This window comes from Nerophis lumbriciformis, linkage group LG09, assembly GCF_033978685.3.
Source record: "Nerophis lumbriciformis linkage group LG09, RoL_Nlum_v2.1, whole genome shotgun sequence".
In the NCBI taxonomy this organism is placed as follows: domain Eukaryota; kingdom Metazoa; phylum Chordata; class Actinopteri; order Syngnathiformes; family Syngnathidae; genus Nerophis; species Nerophis lumbriciformis.
The window spans coordinates 47865001-47889035 of record NC_084556.2 but is presented as its reverse complement, the minus strand read 5'-3'; the positions used below and the strand labels follow the sequence as shown (position 1 = coordinate 47889035).

The 24035-nt window shown below is 40.3% G+C and overlaps 2 protein-coding genes across 2 annotated transcripts in view; one reads left to right on the top strand and one right to left on the bottom strand.

Annotated features, from left to right (window-relative positions):
* The window catches only part of nsd1b (nuclear receptor binding SET domain protein 1b), a 322978-nt gene that overhangs the window by 221722 nt on the left and 77221 nt on the right, over positions 1–24035 (top strand). The gene's annotated exons all lie outside the window — the stretch shown is intronic.
* Positions 1–24035, bottom strand: part of rabgef1 (RAB guanine nucleotide exchange factor (GEF) 1) — a 29809-nt gene that overhangs the window by 1949 nt on the left and 3825 nt on the right. The window contains exons 4-8 of the mRNA XM_061963030.2: positions 18225–18397; positions 18079–18160; positions 17881–18013; positions 17706–17797; positions 3749–4005 (exon numbers count right to left, since the gene is read on the bottom strand). Of these exons, the coding sequence (XP_061819014.1) occupies positions 3749–4005; positions 17706–17797; positions 17881–18013; positions 18079–18160; positions 18225–18397 (737 nt within the window). The remainder of the gene's footprint in view (positions 1–3748; positions 4006–17705; positions 17798–17880; positions 18014–18078; positions 18161–18224; positions 18398–24035) is intronic.

Genomic DNA, 24035 nt, shown 5'->3' with positions numbered 1-24035 from the left:
TTGGACTCGTCTGATCTAGACTTGGGAGACTAGTCTTAGACTGGTCAGATCTAGACTTGGACTGGTCAGATCTAGACTTTGACTGTTCAGATCTAGACTTGGACTGGTCTGATCTAGACTCGGACTGGTCTGATCTAGACTTGGAGTCTAGTCTTAGACTGGTCTGATCTAGACTTGGACTGGTCAGATCTAGACTTGGACTGGTCTGATCTAGGCTTGGACTGGACTGATCTAGTCTTTGACTGGTCTGATCTACACTTGAACTGGTCTGATCTAGACTTGGACTGATCAGATCTAGACTTGGATTGGTCTGATCTAGACTCGGACTGGTCTGATCAAGACTTGGACTGGTCAGATCTAGACTTGGACTGGTCTGATCTAGGCTTGGACTGGACTGATCTAGTCTTTGACTGGTCTGATCTACACTTGAACTGGTCTGATCTAGACTTGGACTGGTCTGATCTAGTCTTGGACTAGTCTGATCTAGACTTGGACTGGTCTGATCTAGACTTGGACTGGTCAGATCTAGTCTTAGATTGGTCAGATCTTGTCTTGGACTGGTCTAATCTAGACTTGGACTGGTCTGATCTAGACTTGGACTGGCCTGATCTAGATTTGGACTGAGACTGGTCTGTTCTAGACTTGGACTGGTCTTTTCTAGACTTGGACTGGTCTGATCTAGACTTGGACTAGTCAGATCTAGACTTGGACTAGTCAGACCTAGGCTTACACTGGTCAGATCTAGTCTTTGACTGGTCAGATCTAGACTTGGACTGGTCAGATCTAGTCTTGGATTGGTCAGATCTTGTCTTGGACTGGTCTGATCCAGACTTGGACTGGTCTGATCTAGATTTGGACTGGGACTGATCTTTTCTAGACTTGGACTGGTCTTTTCTAGACTTGGACTGGTCTGATGTAGACTTGGACTAGTCACATCTAGACTTAGACTGGTCAGAACTAGTCTTTGACTGGTCAGATCTAGACTTAGACTGTTCAGATCTAGACTTAGACTGGGCAGATCTAGTCTTAGATTGGTCAGATCTTGTCTTGGACTGGTCTGATCTAGACTTGGACTGGTCTGATCCAGACTTGGGACTGGTCTGATCTAGACTTGGATGGGTCAGATCGAGACTTGGACTGGACTGATCTAGTCTTTGACTGGTCTGATCTAGACTTGGACTGGTCTGATCTAGACTTGGACTAATCAGATCTAGACTTGGACTGGTATGCTCTAGACTTGGACTGGTCTGATCTAGACTTGGACTGGTCTGATCTAGTCTTGGACTAGTCTGATCTAGACTTGGACTGGTCTGATCTAGACTTGGACTGGCCTGATCTAGATTTGGACTGAGACTGGTCTGTTCTAGACTTGGACTGGTCTTTTCTAGACTTGGACTGGTCTGATCTAGACTTGGACCAGTCAGATCTAGACTTGGACTAGTCAGACCTAGACTTACACTGGTCGGATCTAGTCTTTGACTGGTCAGATCTAGACTTGGACTGGTCAGATCCAGTCTTAGATTGGTCAGATCTTGTCTTGGACTGGTCTGATCCAGACTTGGACTGGTCTGATCTAGATTTGGACTGGGACTGATCTTTTCTAGACTTGGGCTGGTCTTTTCTAGACTTGGACTGGTCACATCTAGACTTAGACTGGTCAGATCTAGTCTTTGACTGGTCAGATCTAGACTTGGACTGGTCAGATCTAGTCTTAGATTGGTCAGAACTTGTCTTGGACTGGTCTGATCTAGACTTGGACTGGTCTGATCCAGACTTTGACTGGTCTGATCTAGATTTGGACTGGGACTGGTCTTTTCTTGACTTGGACTGGTCTAATCTAGACTTGGACTGGTCTGATCTAGACTTGGACTGGCCTGATCTAGATTTGGACTGAGACTGGTCTTTTCTAGACTTGGACTGGTCTTTTCTAGACTTGGACTGGTCTGATCTAGGCTTGGACTAGTCAGATCTAGACTTGGACTAGTCAGACCTAGACTTACACTGGTCAGATTTAGTCTTTGACTGGTCAGATCTAGACTTGGACTGGTCAGATCTAGTCTTAGATTGGTCAGATCTTGTCTTGGACTGGTCTGATCCAGACTTGGACTGGTCTGATCTAGATTTGGACTGGGACTGATCTTTTCTAGACTTGGGCTGGTCTTTTCTAGACTTGGACTGGTCTGATGTAGACTTGGACTAGTCACATCTAGACTTAGACTGGTCAGATCTAGTCTTTGACTGGTCAGATCTAGACTTAGACTGTTCAGATCTAGACTTGGACTGGTCAGATCTAGTCTTAGATTGGTCAGAACTTGTCTTGGACTAGTCAGACCTAGACTTACACTGGTCAGATTTAGTCTTTGACTGGTCAGATCTAGACTTGGACTGGTCAGATCTAGTCTTAGATTGGTCAGATCTTGTCTTGGACTGGTCTGATCCAGACTTGGACTGGTCTGATCTAGATTTGGACTGGGACTGATCTTTTCTAGACTTGGGCTGGTCTTTTCTAAACTTGGACTGGTCTGATGTAGACTTGGACTAGTCACATCTAGACTTAGACTGGTCAGATCTAGTCTTTGACTGGTCTGATCTAGACATGGACTGGTCTGATCCAGACTTTGACTGGTCTGATCTAGATTTGGACTGGGACTGGTCTTTTCTTGACTTGGACTGGTCTAATCTAGACTTGGACTGGTCTGATCTAGACTTGGACTGGCCTGATCTAGATTTGGACTGAGACTGGTCTTTTCTAGACTTGGACTGGTCTTTTCTAGACTTGGACTGGTCTGATCTTGACTTGGACTAGTCAGATCTAGACTTGGACTAGTCAGACCTAGACTTACACTGGTCAGATTTAGTCTTTGACTGGTCAGATCTAGTCTTTGACTGGTTAGATCTAGACTTGGACTGGTCAGATCTAGTCTTAGATTGGTCAGATCTTGTCTTGGATTGGTCTGATCCAGACTTGGACTGGTCTGATCTAGATTTGGACTGGGATTGATCTTTTCTAGACTTGGACTGGTCTTTTCTAGACTTGGACTGGTCTGATGTAGACTTGGACTAGTCACATCTAGACTTAGACTGGTCAGATCTAGTCTTTGACTGGTCAGATCTAGACTTAGACTGTTCAGATCTAGACTTGGACTGGTCAGATCTAGTCTTAGATTGGTCAGATCTTGACTTGGACTGGTCTGATCCAGACTTGGACTGGTCTGATCCAGACTTGGACTGGTCTGATCTAGATTTGGACTGGGACTGGTCAGATCTAGTCTTGGACTGGTCTGATCTAGACATGGACTGTTCTGATCTAGACTTGGACTGTTCTGATCTAGACTTAGACTGCTCTGATCCAGACTTGGACTGGTCTGATTTAGACTTATACTGGTCAGATCTAGACTTGGACTGGTCTGATCTAGACTTGGACTGGTCAGATTTAGACTTGGACTGGTCAGATCTAGACTTGGACTGGTCAGATCTAGACTTGGACTGGTCAGATCTAGACTTGGACTGGTCTGATCTGGTCTTGGACTGGTCTGGTCTAACTAGGACTGGTCTCGCAACAAAACATATTTTTGTAGTTTTATACATGGTTTGTTGACATAAATATGATATAAAGTCTATCAGAGCGCCACCTAGTGGTGAAGTACAATGGACATGTTTGATATGACATGGAACTGAAGTCACATGAGGTTCAACTTGCTGCAGTGCAAATGTTAGTTGAGGTGGTTGCCATGGTGACAGTGCAGACCAGGTTAGTGAAGTAGTATCCGTCCTCCCCCGTCATCAGCCTGCTGGGCTTGCAGAAGCGTGTGATGTACTGGATGTTGGACTGCAGTCTTGGCGGGTTGGCCTTCAGGACCACGTAAATGAGGGCGGGCAGGAAGTCGTCCGCCGACGCCGGCTCGCTCTTGGTGCTCCTGATGGCGGCGAAGATGTGCTTGCTGCAGCGTGTGACGCACGCCAGTTTGTCCCTGGGAACCTTCTTGGAGTCCATCTCCATGATGTCTGCCACAAGAGGAATGTTACTTCCACTAGTGGGACGTCTGCACACTTGACATGTACAAACCCCGTTTCCATACGAGTTGGGAAATTGTGTTAGATGTAAATATAAACAGAATACAATGATTTGCAAATCATTTTCAACCCATATTCAGTTGAATATGCTACAAAGACAACATATTTGATGTTCAAACTGATAAACATGTTTTGTTTTTTTTTGCAAATAATCATTAACTTTAGAATTTGATGCCAGCAACACATGACAAAGAAGTTGGGAAAGGTGGCAATAAATACTGATAAAGTTGAGGAATGCTCATCAAACACTTATTTGGAACATCCCACAGGTGAACAGGCAAATTGGGAACAGGTGGGTGCCATGATTGGGTATAAAAGTAGATTCCATGAAATGATCAGTCATTCACAAACAAGGATGGGGCGAGGGTCACCACTTTGTCAACAAATGCTTGAGCAAATTGTTGAACGGTTTAAGAAAAACCTTTCTCAACCAGCTATTGCAAGGAATTTAGGGAAATCACCATCTACGGTCCGTAATATCATCAAAGGGTTCAGAGAATCTGGAGAAATCACTGCACGTAAGCAGCTAAGCCTGTGACCTTCGATCCCTCAGGCTGTACTGCATCAACAAGCGACATCAGTGTGTAAAGGATATCACCAAATGGGCTCAGGAACACTTCAGAAACCCACTGTCAGTAACTACAGTTGGTCGCTACATCTGTAAGTGCAAGTTAAAACTCTCCTATGCAAGGCGAAAACCGTTTATCAACAACACCCAGAAACAACGTCGGCTTCGCTGGGCCTGAGCTCATCTAAGATGGACTGATACAAAGTGGAAAAGTGTTCTGTGGTCTGACGAGTCCACATTTCAAATTGTTTTTGGAAACTGTGGACGTCGTGTCCTCCGGACCAAAGAGGAAAAGAACCATCCGGATTGTTCTAGGCGCAAAGTTGAAAAGCCAGCATCTGTGATGGTATGGGGGTGTATTAGTGCCCAAGACATGGGTAACTTACACATCTGTGAAGGCGCCATTAATGCTGAAAGGTACATACAGGTTTTGGAGCAACATATGTTGCCATCCAAGCAACGTTACCATGGACGCCCCTGCTTATTTCAGCAAGACAATGCCAAGCCACGTGTTACATCAACGTAGCTTCATAGTAAAAGAGTGCGGGTACTAGACTGGCCTGCCTGTAGTCCAGACCTGTCTCCCATTGAAAATGTTTAAAATAGCACAACGGAGACCCCCGGACTGTTGAACAACTTAAGCTGTACATCAAGCAAGAATGGGAAAGAATTCCACCTGAGAAGCTTCAAAAATGTGTCTCCTCAGTTCCCAAACGTTTACTGAGTGTTGTTAAAAGGAAAGGCCATGTAACACAGTTAATTATTATTTGCAAAAAAAAAAAAAAGTTTATGAGTTTGAACATCAAATATGTTGTCTTTGTAGTGCAGTCAATTGAATATGGGTTGAAAAGGATTTGCAAATCATTGTATTCCGTTTATATTTACATCTAACGCCATTCCCCAACTCATATGGAAACGGGGTTTGTACTTGGAACTGCAAATTACTGAAAATAAATATTTTGAACTTCAATTACTGCAAATAACTTACAACTGCAAATGACTGCAACTAACTACTTGGAACTTCAAATTACTGAAAGTAACTACTTTGAAATTCAAATTACTGCAAATGCCTACTTGGAACTGCAAATAACTACTTGGAACCGCAAATTACTGAAAATAACTACTTTGAACTGCAAATTACTGAAAATACCTACTTGGAACTGCAAATAACTACCGGTACTTGGAACTGCAAATTACTGAAAATAACTACTTTGAACTGCAAATTACTGAAAATAACTACTTGGAAGTGGAAATACCTACTTGGAACTGCAAATAACTACTTGGAACTGCAAATAACTACTTAAAACCGCAAATAACTACTTGGAACTGCCAATAACTACTTGGAACTTACAATTACTGAAAATAACTACTTTGAACTTCAAATTGCTGCAAATAACTACTTGGAACTGCAAATTATTGAAAATAACTACTTGGAACTGCAAATTACTGGAAGTAACTACTTTGAACTTCAAATTACTGCAAATACCTACTTGGAACTGCAAATAACTAATTGGAACTGCAAATTACTGAAAATAACTACTTTGAACTGCAAATACCTACTTGGAACTGCAAATAACTACTTGGAACTGCCAATAATTACTTGGAACTTCAGATTACTGAAAATAACAACTTTGAACTTCAAATTACTGCAAATACCTACTTGGAACTTCAAATAACTACTTGGAACTTCAAAATACTGCAAATACCTACTTGGAACTGCAAATAACTACTTGGAACTTCAAATTACTGAAAATAACTACTTTGAACTTCAAATCACTGCAAATACCTACTTGGAACTTCAAATAACTACTTAAAACCGCAAAGAACTACTTGGAACTGCAGATAGCTATTTATAAATCATTATTATGCTTGCAAATAACTACTTGTAAGTGAAAATAACTCTTTATAATGACTTACAAAAATGATCACTCAGTCCATTGTTGTCCTTTTGGTGTACATGCTGAAACACTGCCCTCTTGTGTTTACTTGTTGTATTACACAAGCCTACCACTGACTTGATTTCATGCTGGAACATTCTCTTAAGTCCACTTCTGAGCTTCCAAGCCTTTCAACCAGGACAATTACCACAACCTTTACTTCACCAGCAGCACAATTACCAAGACAATGATGATGATGAAATATAACATAGTACTGTATTATATAATAGATTATAACATAACATGATATACTACTGTCTAATATATTACAACATAATATAATACTGTATTATATAATATAAAAATAGTGGAATGTAGAAATTATTTGAAGGTAAAATAGTTTAAAGGTTAAAAACGGGGTGAAAGGTGAAGTCAAAGAGCAGAAGCTGTACCCAAATATACAGGACTGTCTCAGAAAATTAGAATATTGTGATAAAGTCCTTTATTTTCTGTAATGCAACTAAAAACATGAAATGTCATACATTCTGGATTCATTACACATCAACTGCAATATTGCAAGCCTTTTATTATTTTAATATTGCTGATTATGGCATACAGCTTAAGAAAACTCAAAAATCCCATCTCAAACAATTACAATATTTCCTCAGACCAAGTAAAAAATAAAGATTTATAACAGCAAAACAAAATCACACATTTGAAAATGTCAATTAATGCACTCAGTACTTGGTTTGGGAATCCTTTTGCACGGATTACTGCATCAATGCGGCGTGGCATGGAGGCAATCAGCCTGTGGCATTGCTGAGGTGTTATGGATGCCCAGGATGCTTCAATAGCGGCCTTTCGCTCATTTGCATTATTGGGTCTGGTGTCTTTCAGCTTCTTCTTCACAATACCCCACAAATTCTCTATGGGGTTCAGGTCAGGGGAGTTGGCAGGCCAATGGAGGACAGTAATGCCATGGTCAGTACACCAGTTACTGGTGGTTTTGGCACTGCTGGATCATGCTGGAAAATGAAATCATCATCTCCATAGAGCTTTTCAACAGATGGAAGCATGTAGTGCTCTAAAATCTCTTGGTACACAGCTGCATTGACTCTGGACTTGATGAAACACAGTGGACCAACACCAGCAGCTGACATGGCTCCCCAAACCATTGCTGACTGTAGGAATTTCACACTGGATTTCAAGCAACTTGGATTTTGCTCCTCTCCAGCCTTCCTCCAGACTCTAGCGCCTTGACTTCCAAATGAAATACAAAACTTGCTTTCGTCTGAAAACAGGACTCTGGACCACTCTGCAACTGTCCAGTGCTTCTTTTCCATAGCCCAAGTCAGACGCTTCTAGAGATTTTAGAGCACTACATGCTTCCATCTGTTGAAAAGCTCTATGGAGATGATGATTTCATTTTCCAGCATGATCTGGCACTTGCCCACAGTGCTAAAACCACCAGTAACTGGTGTACTGACCATGGCATTACTGTCCTTGATTGGCCTGCCAACTCCCCTGATCTGAACCCCATCGAGAATTTGTGGGGTATTGTGAAGAAGAAGCTGAAAGACACCAGACCCAATAATGCAAATGAGCGAAAGGCCGCTATTGAAGCATCCTGGGCATCCATAACACCTCAGCAATGACACAGGCTGATTGCCTCCATGCCACGCCGCATTGGTGCAGTAATCTGTGCAAAAGGATTCCCAACCAAGTACTGAGTGCATTAATTGACATTTTCAAATGTTTGATTTTGTTTTGCTGTTATAAGTCTTTATTTTTTACTTGGTCTGAGGAAATATTCTAATTTTTTGAGAAGGGATTTTTGAGTTTTCTTAAGCTGTATGCCATATTAAAATAATAAAAGGCTTGCAATATTTCAGTTGATGTGTAATGAATCCAGAATGTATGACATTTCATGTTTTTAGTTGCATTACAGAAAATAAAAGACTTTATCACAATATTCTAATTTTCTGAGACAGTCCTGTAGCATGAATCTTGAAAAATACCAAATGTTGGTATGGTTAGACGAGTTAGCATACTTCCAAGAGGGTACAAAACAACAGAATGCATGATTTTTAAGTTAAAAAGTACAAAAGTTGCTAAAACGCTAGTATAAAACATTAGCATGGTCACATTAGCATTTAGCATGCTCACAGGAGAACAGCGAGCATACCTCTAAGATGGCGCCGAGTAACGAAACCAATGATTATGTTAAAAGAATGAAATTTGCTAAAAATGCTAGCCTAAAACATTAGGATTTAGCATGCTAACAGGGAAACCGATAACATATCTTTTCAGATGGCGCCAGGTTAAAAATCAAGAAATTCACAAAAATGCTAGCATAAAACGTTAGCATACTTCTAAGATGCGCATGGGCGAATCCATAAATTGGTGGCGTCAATACTAAAACCAATATCAGATACTAGACTGATTAGATCTTGAAATGCCCAATGTTGGTATGGTTAGAAGAGTTAGCATACTTCCAAGAGGGTACAAAATAACAGAATCCATGGTTAATTAAGTCAAAAAGTACAAAAGATGCTAAAATGCGAGTATAAAACATTAGCATGCTAACATTTAGATTTAGCATGCTAACAGGAAAACCGATAACATACCTTTTACGATGGCGCCAATAAACCAATTCCATTATTATTAGGTTAAAAATCAAGAAATTAACAAAAATGCTCACATAAAACGTTAGCATGCTACAGCGGAACAGCTAGCATACTTCTAAGATGCGCATGGGCGGATCCATAAATTGGTGGCGTCAATGCTAACAGTAATATCAGTATACGATCGATACTAGACTGATTCGATAGATATTTTTAGTTTCTCAAAATCTTTCCTTGTTGTTTTTGTTAAAGTTTACAAATTGTGAGAATAATTACCTGAACACACGAGGACTTTGAGGGCAAAAATGATGTTAAATGAGGAGTAAATAGTAGTTTTTGCTTTTGTTTAGTTATTGTGTACTATTGACTTTGTTTTGCTTGAACAATTGCATGTAATGAAAGAGAATAAGATACGAGCTGAAATATTGCCTTGATATTGTTACACTGACGATAGCACTCACCATAAATACACACATACACAATATAATGTAATACTGTATAATATATATATATATATATATATATATATATATATATATATATATATATATATATATATATATATATACAGTCGTGGTCAAAAGTTTACATACACTTGTAAAGAAGATAATATCATGTCTGTCTTCAGTTTCCAATCATTTCTACAACTCTTATTGTTTTGTGATAGAGTGATTGGAGCACATACTTGTTGGTCACAAAAAAACATTCATGAAGTTTGGTTCTTTTATGAATTTATTACATACCTGCCAACTTTTGAAATCAGAAAAACCTAGTAGCCAGGGTCCAGGGGCAAAGTCCTGGTGGGGGGTTCAGGCTTCGCCCCCCGACGCAAAATGATTATTAGCATTCCGACAGGTTAAAATGTTGCTAAAACCATCACTTTTCTATCAGTCACAGTGACTTTTCAAAACAAAAATATTACAGCAAAAATCATATGGGTTGATTGACATGTTTATTCTGTAAGCTAACTTCAATAGTTTGAAATTATTTTGACAGTTAATGCCAAAAAATATTCTGTGCCTAAAATTCACATTTCTATCACAATTATCATACTGTAAACATGGTAAGCTAACTTCATTAAAATTAATAGTCCTGTCAATAGCATGGAATTACAATTCAAATGTAGTTTTTTTGTAAGCCTTTCAAAAGAATTCAAAATATGAAAAATTAATGAAAATTAATTTAAGCTATCAGACACTTGAAAAGTGGCACATCACATCTCTAATGTAATCATTTTAACTTTTCAACAGAAATAGCACTGCAAAAATATTAAGGACATACTTCTGTATTTTGGTAGTTATGCTGTCAACATTTAACAAGATTTCTTCAACTTGGACTTGAAAGCATAAATAGTATAAACACTTTTAACAGTATAACAGTACTAAACAATTCCAATAGATAACTTTGGTGTCATTACCTTTTTGTTTGCTCAATTATTGCCTCCGTAAATAAAACTTCGGCATTTATCACATCCAAAGAATCTGTTTGGGCGACGAAAAACGTTGAAAGTTTTCCACTTGTATCGCTAGCAACGGCATTAGACTTGTGTTTTTTTGTCCCAACGTGGTCTTTTACATCGCTAATTCCTCCGTGTCCGATCGAAAAATCTTGTCTGCACAAGGTGCAATTGGCGTAGTTTTCACCCTTTTTGGAACGGATAATTATTCCCGGATAGGCTTTTGAATATTCTTCACGGAATGACTGCAGTTTTCTTTTCGGTTTAAGACTCGTTTGCGATTTTTCTCCGGCTGATTCCATGATCGTTCGCTCGTTTGGAAACAATGGCCTCGTGCTTGGCAGCGGTGCTATAAATAGCCTCGCACATGGCATTCGGAATGGCTCGATAGGAAGTTACGGGAAGCAGTGTCGATTGTCATTGTTGTTACGCGATTTCGTGAATAAAACTTAAAAAAAAAAAAAAAAATTTAATTAATGAAAAACCGTATTTTTTATCACTGCAACCGTAACCCGGAATAGGTTGATGAAAACCGTACTAATTACGGGAAAACCGGAGTAGTTGGCAGGTATGTTATTATGGGTCTACTGAAAATGTGAGCAAATGTGCTGGGTCAAAAGTATACATACAGCAATGTTAATATTTGGTCCCTTGGCAAGTTTCACTGCAATAAGGCGCTTTTGGTAGCCATCCACAAGCTTCTGCTTGAATTTTTGACCCCTCCTCTTGACAAAATTGGTGCAGTTCAGATATATGTGTTGGTTTTCTGACATGGACTTGTTTCTTCAGCATTGTCCAGGACTTTGGCAAGGCCATTCTAGAACCTTAAAGGGGAACATTATCACCAGACCTATGTAAGCGTCAATATATAACTTGATGTTGCAGAAAAAAGACCATATATTTTTTTAACCGATTTCCGAACTCTAAATGGGTGAATTTTGGCGAATTAAACGCCTTTCTATTATTCGCTCTCGGAGCGATGACGTCACAAGCAATCCGCCATTTTCTCACTTTCGTCGGTGTGTTGTCGGAGGGTGTAACAACACGAACAGGGACGGATAAAAGTTGCACCAGTGGCCCAAAGATGCGAAAGTGGCAAGAAATTGGACGAAATTTGTTCAAAATACGAGGCTGTGGGGAAAGCCGACGAAATGGTCAGTCGTTTGTTCCGCACACTTTACCGACGAAAGCTATGCTACGACAGAGATTGCAAGAATGTGTGGATATCCTGCGACACTCAAAGCAGATGCTGACATCAACTCCAAAACTGGACAGATCAGCTTTCAGGAAAAGAGAGCGGATGAGGGTATGTCTACAGAATATATTAATTGATGAAAACTTTATTCATTACTCGCGGTTTTACGGGAATTATTATACATAAACTGTGTTTACCAATAATTTAGCTTAAAAACATTTATTTTTTTCAATCATTCGAGTACATTCGGATAGTCTTGTGTAATGCAGTATTTTATGTCTATTTAGGTATGGTTAACCTGAGTGCTGAAATCGTGGAAAAATATATGTTCTTAGCGCGCCTGAAATGGGCTGTCTGCACTCTCAAAGTGCATGTTGTTGCCAAATGTATTTCATATGCTGTAAACCTAGTTCATAGTTGTTAGTTTTTTGTTTTTTATTTTATTATTATTAAATCAACATAGAAAAAAACACACTTTTTCTTTTTAATGTAATTATTTTTATATTGTTTTACTTTCTTTTTTACCCAAGAAAAGATTTATTTATCTTATCTAAAAAAATAAAAAAATAAATAAATTTAAAAAAAAATAAAATAAAAAAAGGACCTCATCTTCACCAGACCTGGTTGTAAATAAATAATAAATAAATGGGTTGTACTTGTATAGCGCTTTTCTACCTTCAAGGTACTCAAAGCGCTTTGACACTACTTCCACATTTACCCATTCACACACACATTCACACACTGATGGAGGGAGCTGCCATGCAAGGCGCTAACCAGCACCCATCAGGAGCAAGGGTGAAGTGTCTTGCTCAGGACACAACGGACATGACGAGGTTGGTACTAGGTGGGGATTGAACCAGGGACCCTCGGGTTGCGCACGGCCACTCCTCCACTGCGCCACAAATTTTTTTTTAAAACCAGGTCCAGTCCAGATAATGTCCAAGTCGGGTTCAGCAACACACATCTTCATTCATGTACACAGAAAAAAAAAAAAAAAAAAAAAAAATTTGGAACACAACAGATTGCATATAATCCATAAACAAAATTACATTTTCAAAAAAAAAAAAACCAACAAAAAATGTATGTACAGTCCAGATTATGTTCAGGTCACTAAAAATTAGGGAATACAACAACAGATAGCATATAATCTATAAACATAATTACACTTTCAACATAAGCCTTTGAGGACTTCTCATCTTTTTTTTATGTTTTTTGGCATCATTATCGTTTTCAACCATGTAACTTTCTAAAGTTAAAAAATACTGAATAAATGTTTTAAAGAAAGTAATACTAAGTGAATATCTGTTTTTGGCCTTAAAAATAAACCTTTTACCGAGTACTATAATTAAATTGATTAAATCATGATTGTCAATGAACTCTCCCAAAATAACAGAAACCACATCAAGCTTCATAAACAAACCAATCTTTAAACACATTTTTTCAACTTCCACCCAAAAAGAAGACACAATATGACAATACCAAAACAAATGCAGGGTGGATTCAGACTCCTGACAACAAAATCGGCAGTCCATAATTTTAACATTTTCCCCGTGGGTAAGAAGTTATAAATAATTTTAATTTGAAAATAACGATTTTGCACATCAATAGTAGTTTTATAGGTTAGTTTGAATATGGCATCCCACGGCAACGGGCAGTCAAAAAAGTCCTCCCATTTTCCAAATGTGTTGTATGGGGCAGCCTTCAAAGATTTCTTTATTAAATAAAACTTATATATTTTTCTATTTATTTTAGTTCCTTTTTGCCAACTTGAATTTCTTATTAGAGGTTTACAAACTAATAATTTAGTAGTTCCATAATTAATTATTTGTTTCCATCTTTTCCCAATGACTCCAGTTAGTTGATGAAATGAAAAGCTTGAGCAAGCATCACCATACATAGTTATAAATTCTTCATACTTCATAATCTTACCATTCTCATTGATAATATCATTGACAAAAATGATTCCTCTTTCAAACATATTTTTCCAAAAGAAAGGCTTTCCATCTATTACAATATTAGAGTTCATCCATATTATCTGCTGCAAAATATCGTCTCTTTTTTCTGGCACATAAAATTGAAAACACCACCATGAGTGGATTGTTTCCTTTATGAACCCCGCCATGTTTCCCAGCAGACTCTCTACATAAGAAAAATGGGAGGGGATCACTTGTAAAAAAGGATACAATTTATTTTGATACAATACATGTTTTTTGTCCAACAGGACACTTGTGTACCACTCAGTGTTTAAATACATCTTTGGAACAATTGATGCTTTTAAAGACAGACACATAGCTTCAAGGTTGAGAAGTTTCAGGCCCCCATAGTTGTTAGTTTCCTTTAATGCCAAACAAACACATACCAATCGTTGGTTAGAAGGCGATCGCCGAATTCGTCCTCACTTTCTCCCGTGTCGCTGGCTGTCGTGTCGTTTTCGTCAGTTTTGCTTGCATACAGTTCAAACCGATATGGCTCAATAGCTTCAGTTTCTTCTTCAATTTCGTTTTCGCTACCTGCCTCCACACTACAACCATCCGTTTCAATACATGCGTAATCTGTTGAATCGCTTAAGCCGCTGAAATCCGAGTCTGAATCCGAGCTAATGTCGCTATTCCTTGCCATGTTTGTTTGTATTGGCTTCACTGTGTGACGTCACAGGAAAATGGACGGGTGTTTATAACGATGGTTAAAATCAGGCACTTTGAAGCTTTTTTTAGGGATATTGCGTGATGGGTAAAATTTTGAAAAAAACTTCGAAAAATAAAATAAGCCACTGGGAACTGATTTTTAATGGTTTTAACCCCTTCTGAAATTGTGATAATGTTCCCCTTTAATTCTAGCCTGATTTGGCCATTCCTTTACCACTTTTGACCATACTTGCCAACCCTCCCGATTTTCCCGGGAGACTCCCGAATTTCAGTGCCCCTCCCGGGGCAACCATTCTCCCGATTTCCACCCGGACAACAATATTGGGGGCGTGCCTTAAAGGCACTACCTTTAGCGTCCTCTCTCACCTGAAAAGGAGACTATTATATATGTCTCCGTTATCTATAGGTTTATCTATAACCCATAAAGTAGGCAGGCATGAGCTACTTCTCAGCATGTGTTTATTCCAGCCGGCACATTAATACACTGACACACAACATCCGGATTCCCATCATGCATTGCTTCAAAACTACGGCAAGTGGTAATGTCCAAAAACGTAACAGAGACGAAGCAGAAGAACGAAGAAGAGACATGGCGACGACGAGTAAGAAGAAGAAGTACGCTTGCAAAAAAAATAATTTCGGTTCATCCAGGACAGCTCGAAGGGGAAGGAGTATCCTGCCTGCACATTTTGTAGATCAGTACTTACAGAATAGTGCTGCTAGGATCCTGATGAGAGTGCGGAAATATGACCACATCACACCACTTCTCAAATCCCTTCACTGGCTTCCTGTTCCACTCAGTGAAGTGAAGTGAATTATATTTATATAGCGCTTTTCTCTAGTGACTCAAAGCGCTTTACATAGAGAAACCCAATATATAAGTTACATTTTTAAAGGGGAACATTATCACAATTTCAGAAGGGTTAAAACCATTAAAAATCAGTTCCCAGTGGCTTATTTTATTTTTCGAAGTTTTTTTCAAAATTTTACCCATCACGCAATATTCCTAAAAAAAGCTTCAAAGTGCCTGATTTTAATCATCGTTATATACACCCGTCCATTTTCCTGTGACGTCACATAGTGAAGCCAACACAAACAAACATGGCGCATAGAACAGCAAGCTATAGCGACATTATTGAGCCATATCGGTTTGAACCGTATGCAAGCGAAACCGACGAAAATGACACGACAGCCAGCGACACGGGAGAAAGCGAGGACGAATTCGGCGATCACCTTCTAACCAACGATTGGTATGTGTTTGTTTGGCATTAAAGGAAACTAACAACTATGAACTAGGTTTACAGCATATGAAATACATTTGGCAACAACATGCACTTTGAGAGTGCAGACAGCCCAATTTTCATCAATTAATATATTCTGTAGACATACCCTCATCCGCTCTCTTTTCCTGAAAGCTGATCTGTCCAGTTTTGGAGTTGATGTCAGCAGGCCAGGGAAGCTAGGGTCGATATTCTTCTCTTGATCATCTTCGGGACGGTGTGAGCCAAGACATCCAGGGGGTTTAGCTCGCTCGTCTGCGGGAACAAACTGCCGCCATTGCTTGCCGTGCTACCGAGGTCCTTTGTCCCTGAATTGCTCACACACTCCGGCAGATTCAATGGGGGTCTGGCGGCAGATTTCTTTGACTTTATCGTTGGAAATGCATCTGCTTTGAGTGTCGCAGGATATCCACACATTCTTGCCATCTCTGTTGTAGCATAGCTTTCGTCGGTAAAGTGTGCGGAACAAACGTGCAATTTCTTGCCACTTTCGCATCTTTGGGCCACTGGTGCAACTTGAATCCGTCCCTGTTCGTGTTGTTACACCCTCCGACAACACACCGACGAGGCATGATGTCTCCAAGGTACGGAAACAGTCGAAAAAACGGAAAATAACAGAGCTGATTTGACTCAGTGTTTGTAATGTGTTTGAGAAAGTGGCGGATTGCTTCCCGATGTGACGTCACAACGTGACGTCATCGCTCCGAGAGCGAATAATAGAAAGGCGTTTAATTCGCCAAAATTCACCCATTTAGAGTTCGGAAATCGGTTAAAAAAATATATGGTCTTTTTTTCTGCAACATCAAGGTATATATTGACGCTTACATAGGTCTGGTGATAATGTTCCCCTTTAAACCAGTGTGGGTGGCACTGGGAGCAGGTGGGTAAAGTGTCTTGCCCAAGGACACAACGGCAGCGACTAGGATGGCAGAAGCGGGGATCGAACCTGCAACCCTCAAGTTGCTGACACGGCCACTCTACCAACCGAGCTATACCGCCCCTCAGGATTGAATTCAAAGTCTCCCTGCTAACCCACCAGTGCCTCCATGGAAATGCCCCCCTCTACCTCAAAGAACTACTCACCCCCCAAATCCTCCACACGACACCTCCGCTCCGGACAGGCTAACCTCCTCCAACCTCCGAGGACAAAGCTACGAACAATGGGAGACCGGGCGTTCTGCTCCGCCGCTCCCAGTCTGTGGAACGCTCTCCCTGACCACCTGAGGGCACCACAGACTGTGGATGCTTTTAAAAAAGGCTTAAAAGCCCTTCTTTTTAAAAAAGCCTTTTTTTAGATATATACATATTAGTTATAGCTATTTGGCTGTTCTATTTTTTTTATTTCTTTATTATCTTTTTCTTTAGTTATTTTTTAATACACTGTAGCACTTTGAGATTGTTTACTCAATATAAAGTGCATTTTACAAATAAAATCTATTATTATTATTATTATTATTCTCCATTGAACACGGTGGCCGAATGGATATACTCATTCATGAACGGATTATTTATATATATATATATATATATATACATATATATATATATATATATATAAGAAATACTTGAAAATATATGACCCCCAAACACACGTCAAAAGTGGTAAAGGAATGGCTAAATCAGGCTAGAATTAAGGTTTTAGAATGGCCTTCCCAAAGTCCTGACTTAAACGTGTTCAGCCCAGAGGTTGGGTCTTGGGCGCAGTTGGTTGTTCCAACAGGACAATGACCCCCAAACACACGTCTAAAGTGGTAAAGGAATGGCTAAATTAGGGTAAAATGAAGGTTTTAGAATGGCCTTCCCAAAGTCCTGACTTAAACGTGTGGACAATGCTGAAGAAACAAGTCCATGTCAGAAAACCAACAAATTTAGCAGCAATATGTTTGGAGGAGCAAAGGTGAGGGCTTTAATCCCTGGAACACCATGCCTACCTGTAAACTTTTGACCAGGACTGTAATATAATACTGTCTGATATAATGTAGTGACCTGTTATGGCTTTGAGCACGTTGTCAGACACTTGTGGTATTTCCTGGTCCATGGGCACACAGAGCATGTGGATGTTGACCCAGTGTAGAGCTCTGCAAAGACCGAGACCGAGGCCAAGACAACGCTTTTTATGCGTGAACGTACGTTATTACGGCGTAAGACCGACGTCACCAACCTGATCCTATTCTGCATGGCCAGGTCCTTGTTCTCGTCGTCAGAGGTCTCCGGGCAGAAAACGCTTTTGTACAAATGAGACATGATGTACTTTTCCACCTGGTCCATCACCTGCTCCACGTCCTCTGAGGAACCTGGAGAAGACAAGGTTGAGGACAACAACTCATCATTGACGGAGACCACGACAAAGACCGCCCACCTTTGAAGTGACTCGTCAGGCGGTCCGCCATGTTCTGGTAGAAGTCCTGAACACACTCTGAGAGTTCTTCCGCATTCAGGTCCTGGAAGACATCCGAGGGATAGCATTGAGGTCCACGTGAGGTCCCACTACATCAAACCAGTCACCTTCTTGCCGGACATGCTGACAAGGAAGCTCCGACTCTGTTTGTGGATCTCTCGGCCCGGCCGCTGAAGGCTCCTCAAAAACTCGACAAAGTCCCTGGAGACCTGGTCCGAGTCCAAGTCCAGTCTAGCATGGCGGCTGATGGAGGGACTTGTCGTCTTCACCTCGGGAGATTCTGAATAGAACCAAGTTATATGTAGGGATGTACGATAATGGCTTTTTGCTGATATCCGATATTCCGATATTGTCCAACTCTTTAATTACCAATACCGATATCAACCGATACCAATATATGCAGTCGTGGAATTAACACATTATTATGCCTAATTTGGACAACCAGGTATGGTGAAGATAAGGTAATTTTAAAAAAAATTCATAAAATAAATTAGATAAATAAATTAAAAACATTTTCTTGAATAAAAAAGAAAGTAAAACAATATAAAAACAGTTACATAGAAACTAGTAATTAATGAAAATGAGTAAAATTAACTGTTAAAGGTTAGTACTATTAGTGGACCAGCAGCACGCACAATCATGTGTGCTTACGGACTGTATCCCTTGCAGACTGTATTGATATATATTGATATATAATGTAGGAACCAGAATATTAATAACAGAAAGAAACAACCCTTTTGTGTGAATGAGTGTAAATGGGGGAGGGAGGTTTTTTGGGTTGGTGCACTAATTGGAAGTGTACCTTGTGTTTTTTATGTTGATTTAATAAAAAAAAAAATTAATAAAAAATAAAAAATAAAAAACGATACCGATAAAAAAAAACGATACTGATAATTTCCGATATTACATTTTAACGCATGTATCGGCTGTGTAATATCGGCAGGCCAATATTATCGGACATCTCTAGTCTTAAGTTAAGTCTTGCCCCACCTTACCTCTCTGAGCTGCTCCATCTGTATGCCCCCACCCGGTCCCTCAGGTCAGCTGATCAGCTGATCCTGGAGGTACCCAAAACAAAGCGCAAGCTCAGAGGGGACAGAGCTTTCTCTGTTGCGGGTCCCAAACTCTGGAACGATCTCCCTCTCCATGTGAGACAGGCCCCTTCTTTGGCTATTTTCAAGACCCTTCTTAAAACCCATTTTTATTCACTGGCTTTTAACCCAGCATGAGACTTTGAACTGTTTTTAGCTTTTAACTTTTTGAACTGTTTTTAACTTTTAAACTGTTTTTATCTAACAAACTGTTCTTAGGGTAATTTATATTTGCTTTTTAATTGTGTATTTTTATTTCTGTTTTAAATGTTATTTTTTAGTCTGTCCTTTGCCTCTATTTCTTTGTGGTGTACAGCCCTTTGTTTTTCAACTGTGCTTGTTTTTAAAGGGCTTTATAAATAAAGTTGGTATGGTATGGTATATGCGAAATTATCTTTTAAAAAAAAGTGTAAAACTTTAAATAGATTAATTTCAAAGGGAAGAATAGTCGCAGAAACCGGTCAATTTGCACAAAACAAGGGCTTTTTTGAAGAAATGTCCCCCAGGTGTACCCAACGCGCTGAACATTTTGGTCTTTCATCGGTATAAATTGGTTGAGAAATGCGCTAGGGCAGGGGTCGGCAACCTTTACCACTCAAAGAGCCATTTTGACCCGTTTCACAAATTAAAGAAAACAATTGGAGCCACAAAACTCTTTTGAAATTTACAAAACTCTTTAAAATTTAAAATGAAATAACACTGCATATAAAGTTTGTTTTGCTTTGTGCTATGTATAAACAAACTATTATGGGTTACATTTATGAAATCAATGAACGACTGCAGAGAAAATGAAAGAAAATTTCTGCATACAACAAAACGTTTTAAACTCTGAAAAAGACGTCGAAGGTTAAGTAAAATACTTAATGTCTATTTAAGTTCTCCTTGTAGTAATGAAAAAACAAAACGCCGAACTGGCAGAGAACCAAAAATACCGTCCTCTCTCTTTGTGCTGTCATCCTTTTACTGGCGCTGTGCAGTCAGCTGCCAACCTGAATAATAAAATGCCTATTTCACTGAACAATTAAAAAATGTGAATATATGCAAAATTATAGGAAATTAAAATATTTATCATACTTGGTCAATGTGACTTCTGCTCCTGAACCGCAGCGCACAGTATGACGTCACCTTTATCTTCACACAGGATTGTAAGCTCTCATCTGTGAGGCGTGTGCGATGTTTGTTTTTAATAAAATTCATGTTGGAGAACACCTGCTCACATACATATGTGGATCCAAAGATCGACATATGTCATGTCCACATAAAAGTCGGGGATAGCGTTCCAAGTTTCGAACACAAGTTTGTCTGGTTTGGAGAGGTTTTCAATATCACACCATTTGTGATTCTGAGCAAGAACGGTAGTGATGGGATCGGCAGTTCTTTTGACTGTACTGAATCACTAGAATCAGTTCCTTAAATTGATTCGTTCAAAAAATTTGTTCACCGAATCACCGAATCACTTCTGCAGCAGCAGTTCTGTGGGCAGGTCGGCGAATCATGAGTCAGTCAGTAACAGCTTCCCCAGCGGCAGATCTCGGTGTGTGTCAGTTCGCGAACGACACAAGCCCTCAGCACCCAATGAACGACACGCACAGTGACTGAACGAGAGCCTCAATGTGACGTCCTCCTCCGCGACACAGTCAGTTCTCTGTGTCAGTAGGTTCGCGAGTCCTGTTGTTAAATATGTTTTATTGCACTGAAATGAAAATAAGAAATAAATAAAAGTGGGTAATAAAAAAAAATAGTTATAGCCTACTAAAATGCTTGCAATCAACAGTTAAATAAATAGGCCTTGTTTGTTTAGTGCAAAAACAAATATTAAATTAAGAAACCCTTAACAAATGCCAACATAAAAACTAAATGTTCTGTAGCAAAGAAAATGTCAACTTAAATATGCAAACAAAAAGAAAATAAATACCTTCCAAATAAAACAAATAAATTAAGAGCCAGAAATGCCAACATAAAAACTAAATGTTCTGTAGCCTACGTTTAAAAATATAACAAAGAAAATATTAACTTAAATGTGCAAACAAAAAGAAAATAAATAGGCTACCTTAAATAAAACAAAACAAATATTACACCAAGTGCCAGAAAAGCCAACATTAAAACTAAAATTTCTGTAGCTTACATTTAAAAATATAAAAATGGAAATATCAACTTAAATATGCAATAAAAAAGAAAATAAATAGCTTAAATAATATAAAAATCAAAATAAATAATAGCCTATGTATATGTACATACATTAGTTATTATTGTTATTTTAAATCTTCTCAAACAGCCTGCCCTACACTTTACCCCCCGCCCCTCCCCTTCGCGTCGCTGCTGCTCAGCCTTGCCCTGCACTGACTTTCTTTCTGTCTCCTCTACTCTCATAACTTTATGTGTTGAGATAATGTGTGTGTGTTTGTTTTCATGTGGCTTGAGTCAACATTAGCCGTTAGCTTGGAGAATGAATGGAGAACGGATGCCAATGGCATGAAACATATCCCCGCGACGGGAGGAGAATCACTGGCGGCATTGGGGAAAGCAGAGCAGAGAGCGAGAGCGTTGTCGTTCACTGAGTGATTCATGTCGTTAATCCGCGGTGAACGAATCGTTCGCTCAGTCCCTCCCCCCGCCCCCATGATGAGTAGCTGGCTGCGTCGTTCGCCAACGTCGAGGGTTCAGTGAGTCACAGAATGCGCCAGTTCCACTCATACCGGCACGGTCTCGGCGGAGCTCAACTGAACTGAGAAAGGAACGAATCAGTTCATGAAGTGATTCGGTTCAGTACGTTCACTCAAAAGATTTGTTCGTTCGAACGAACCGTTCGCGAACGACACAACATTAAAGAACGGCCTTCTGGTGTGAAACATCTTCAAGGTCCGCTGTCAGGCGCTTTAACTTGGACACCCACATGTCTTTCCATCTCAAGATCAGGTGGACACGTAGAGAGAGAGAGAGCGAGCGAGCATAAAGCTTGTGTCGGCTTACGGTACAGAAGACTATATCCCCGCGCGTGATGGCAGGTTGAGCAGGCTTATGAAGGCAGCTCCCTGATTACAGGCAGGTGCGCCGATTGCCGGTGAATGATTGCAGCTGGCGGCTGCTGCAGAACGGAGACGCGCGCAGCGTGTCCCGAGGTTTGACAAGCAGAGCGCAAGGATGATGCGCCCTGGCCGTGACAAGCTGAGCCGCATCAGAGTGATCAAAGAGCCGCATGCGGCTCCGGAGCCGCGGGTTGCCGACCCCTGTGCTAGGGGAAGCGAGATAAACAAATTGAAATAAGTAGATCAAAGCCCTAGTGAAGTATACCATAGGTGTGAATGCTGAACAACATAAGCATTAACGGCTGTGGCTGTAGGCGACCTCCTGATGTACAAAACCCAAAACCAGTGAAGTTGGCACGTTGTGTAAATGGTAAATAAAAACAGAATACAATGATTTGCTAATCCTTTTCAACCTATATTCAATTGAATAGACTGCAAAGACAAGACATTTAATGTTCCAACTGGAAAACGTTGTTACTTTTTGCAAATATTAGCTCATTTGGAATTTGATGCCCGCAACATGTTTCAAAAAAGCTGGCACAAGTGGCAAAAAAGACTGAGAACGTTGAGGAATGCTCATCAAACACTTATTTGGAACATCCCACAGGTGAACAGGCTAATTGGGAACAGGTGGGTGCCATGATTGGGTATAAAAGCAGCGTCCATGAAATGCTCAGTCATTCACAAGAAAGGATGGGGCGAGGGTCACCACTTTGTGAACAAATGCGTGAGCAAATTGTCGAACAGTTTAAGAACAACATTTCTCAACGAGCTATTGCGAGGAATTTAGGGATTTCACCATCTACGGTCCGTAATATCATCATAAGTTCAGAGAATCTGGAGAAGTCACTGCACGTAAGCGATGATATTACGAACATTCCATCCCTCAGGCGGTACTGCATCAAAAAGCGACATCAGCGTGTAAAGGATATCACCACATGGGCTCAGGAACACTTCAGAAAACCACTGTCAGTAACTACAGTTGGTCGCTACATCTGTAAGTGCGAGTTAAAACTATACTATGCGAAGCCAAAGCCATTTATCAACAACACCCAGAAACGCCGCCGGCTTCGCTGGGCCCGAGCTCATATAAGATGGACTGATACAAAGTGGAAAAGTGTTCTGTGGTCTGACGAGTCCACATTTCAAATTGCTTTTGTAAACTGTGGACGTCGTGTCCTCCGGAACAAAGAGGAAAAGAAACACCCGGACTGTTCTAGTCGTAAAGTTGAAAAGCTAGCATCTGTGATGGTATGGGGGTGTATTAGTGCCCAAGACATGGGTAACTTACACATCTGTGAAGGCACCATTAATGCTGAAAGGTACATACAGGTTTTGGAGCAACATATGTTATCATGGACGCCCCTGCTTTTTTCAGCAAGACAATGCCAAGCCACGTGTTACTGGCGTGGCTTCATAGTAAACCGACTCAGTGGCCTAGTGGTTAGAGTGTCCGCCCTGAGATCGGTAGGTTGTGGGTTCAAACCCCGGCCGAGTCATACCAAAGACTATAAAAATGGGACCCATTACCTCCCTGCTTGGCACTCAGCATCAAGGGTTGGAATTGGGGGTTAAATCACCAAAAATGATTCCCGGGCGCGGCCACCGCTGCTGCCCACTGCTCCCCTCACCTCCCAGGGGGTGATCAAGGGTGATGGGTCAAATGCAGAGAATAATTTCGCCACACCTAGTGTGTGTGTGACAATCATTGGTACTTTAACTTTTAACTTTAACTTTAGTAAAAGAGTGCGGGTACTAGACTGGCCTGCCTGTAGTCCAGACCTGTCTCCCATTGAAAATA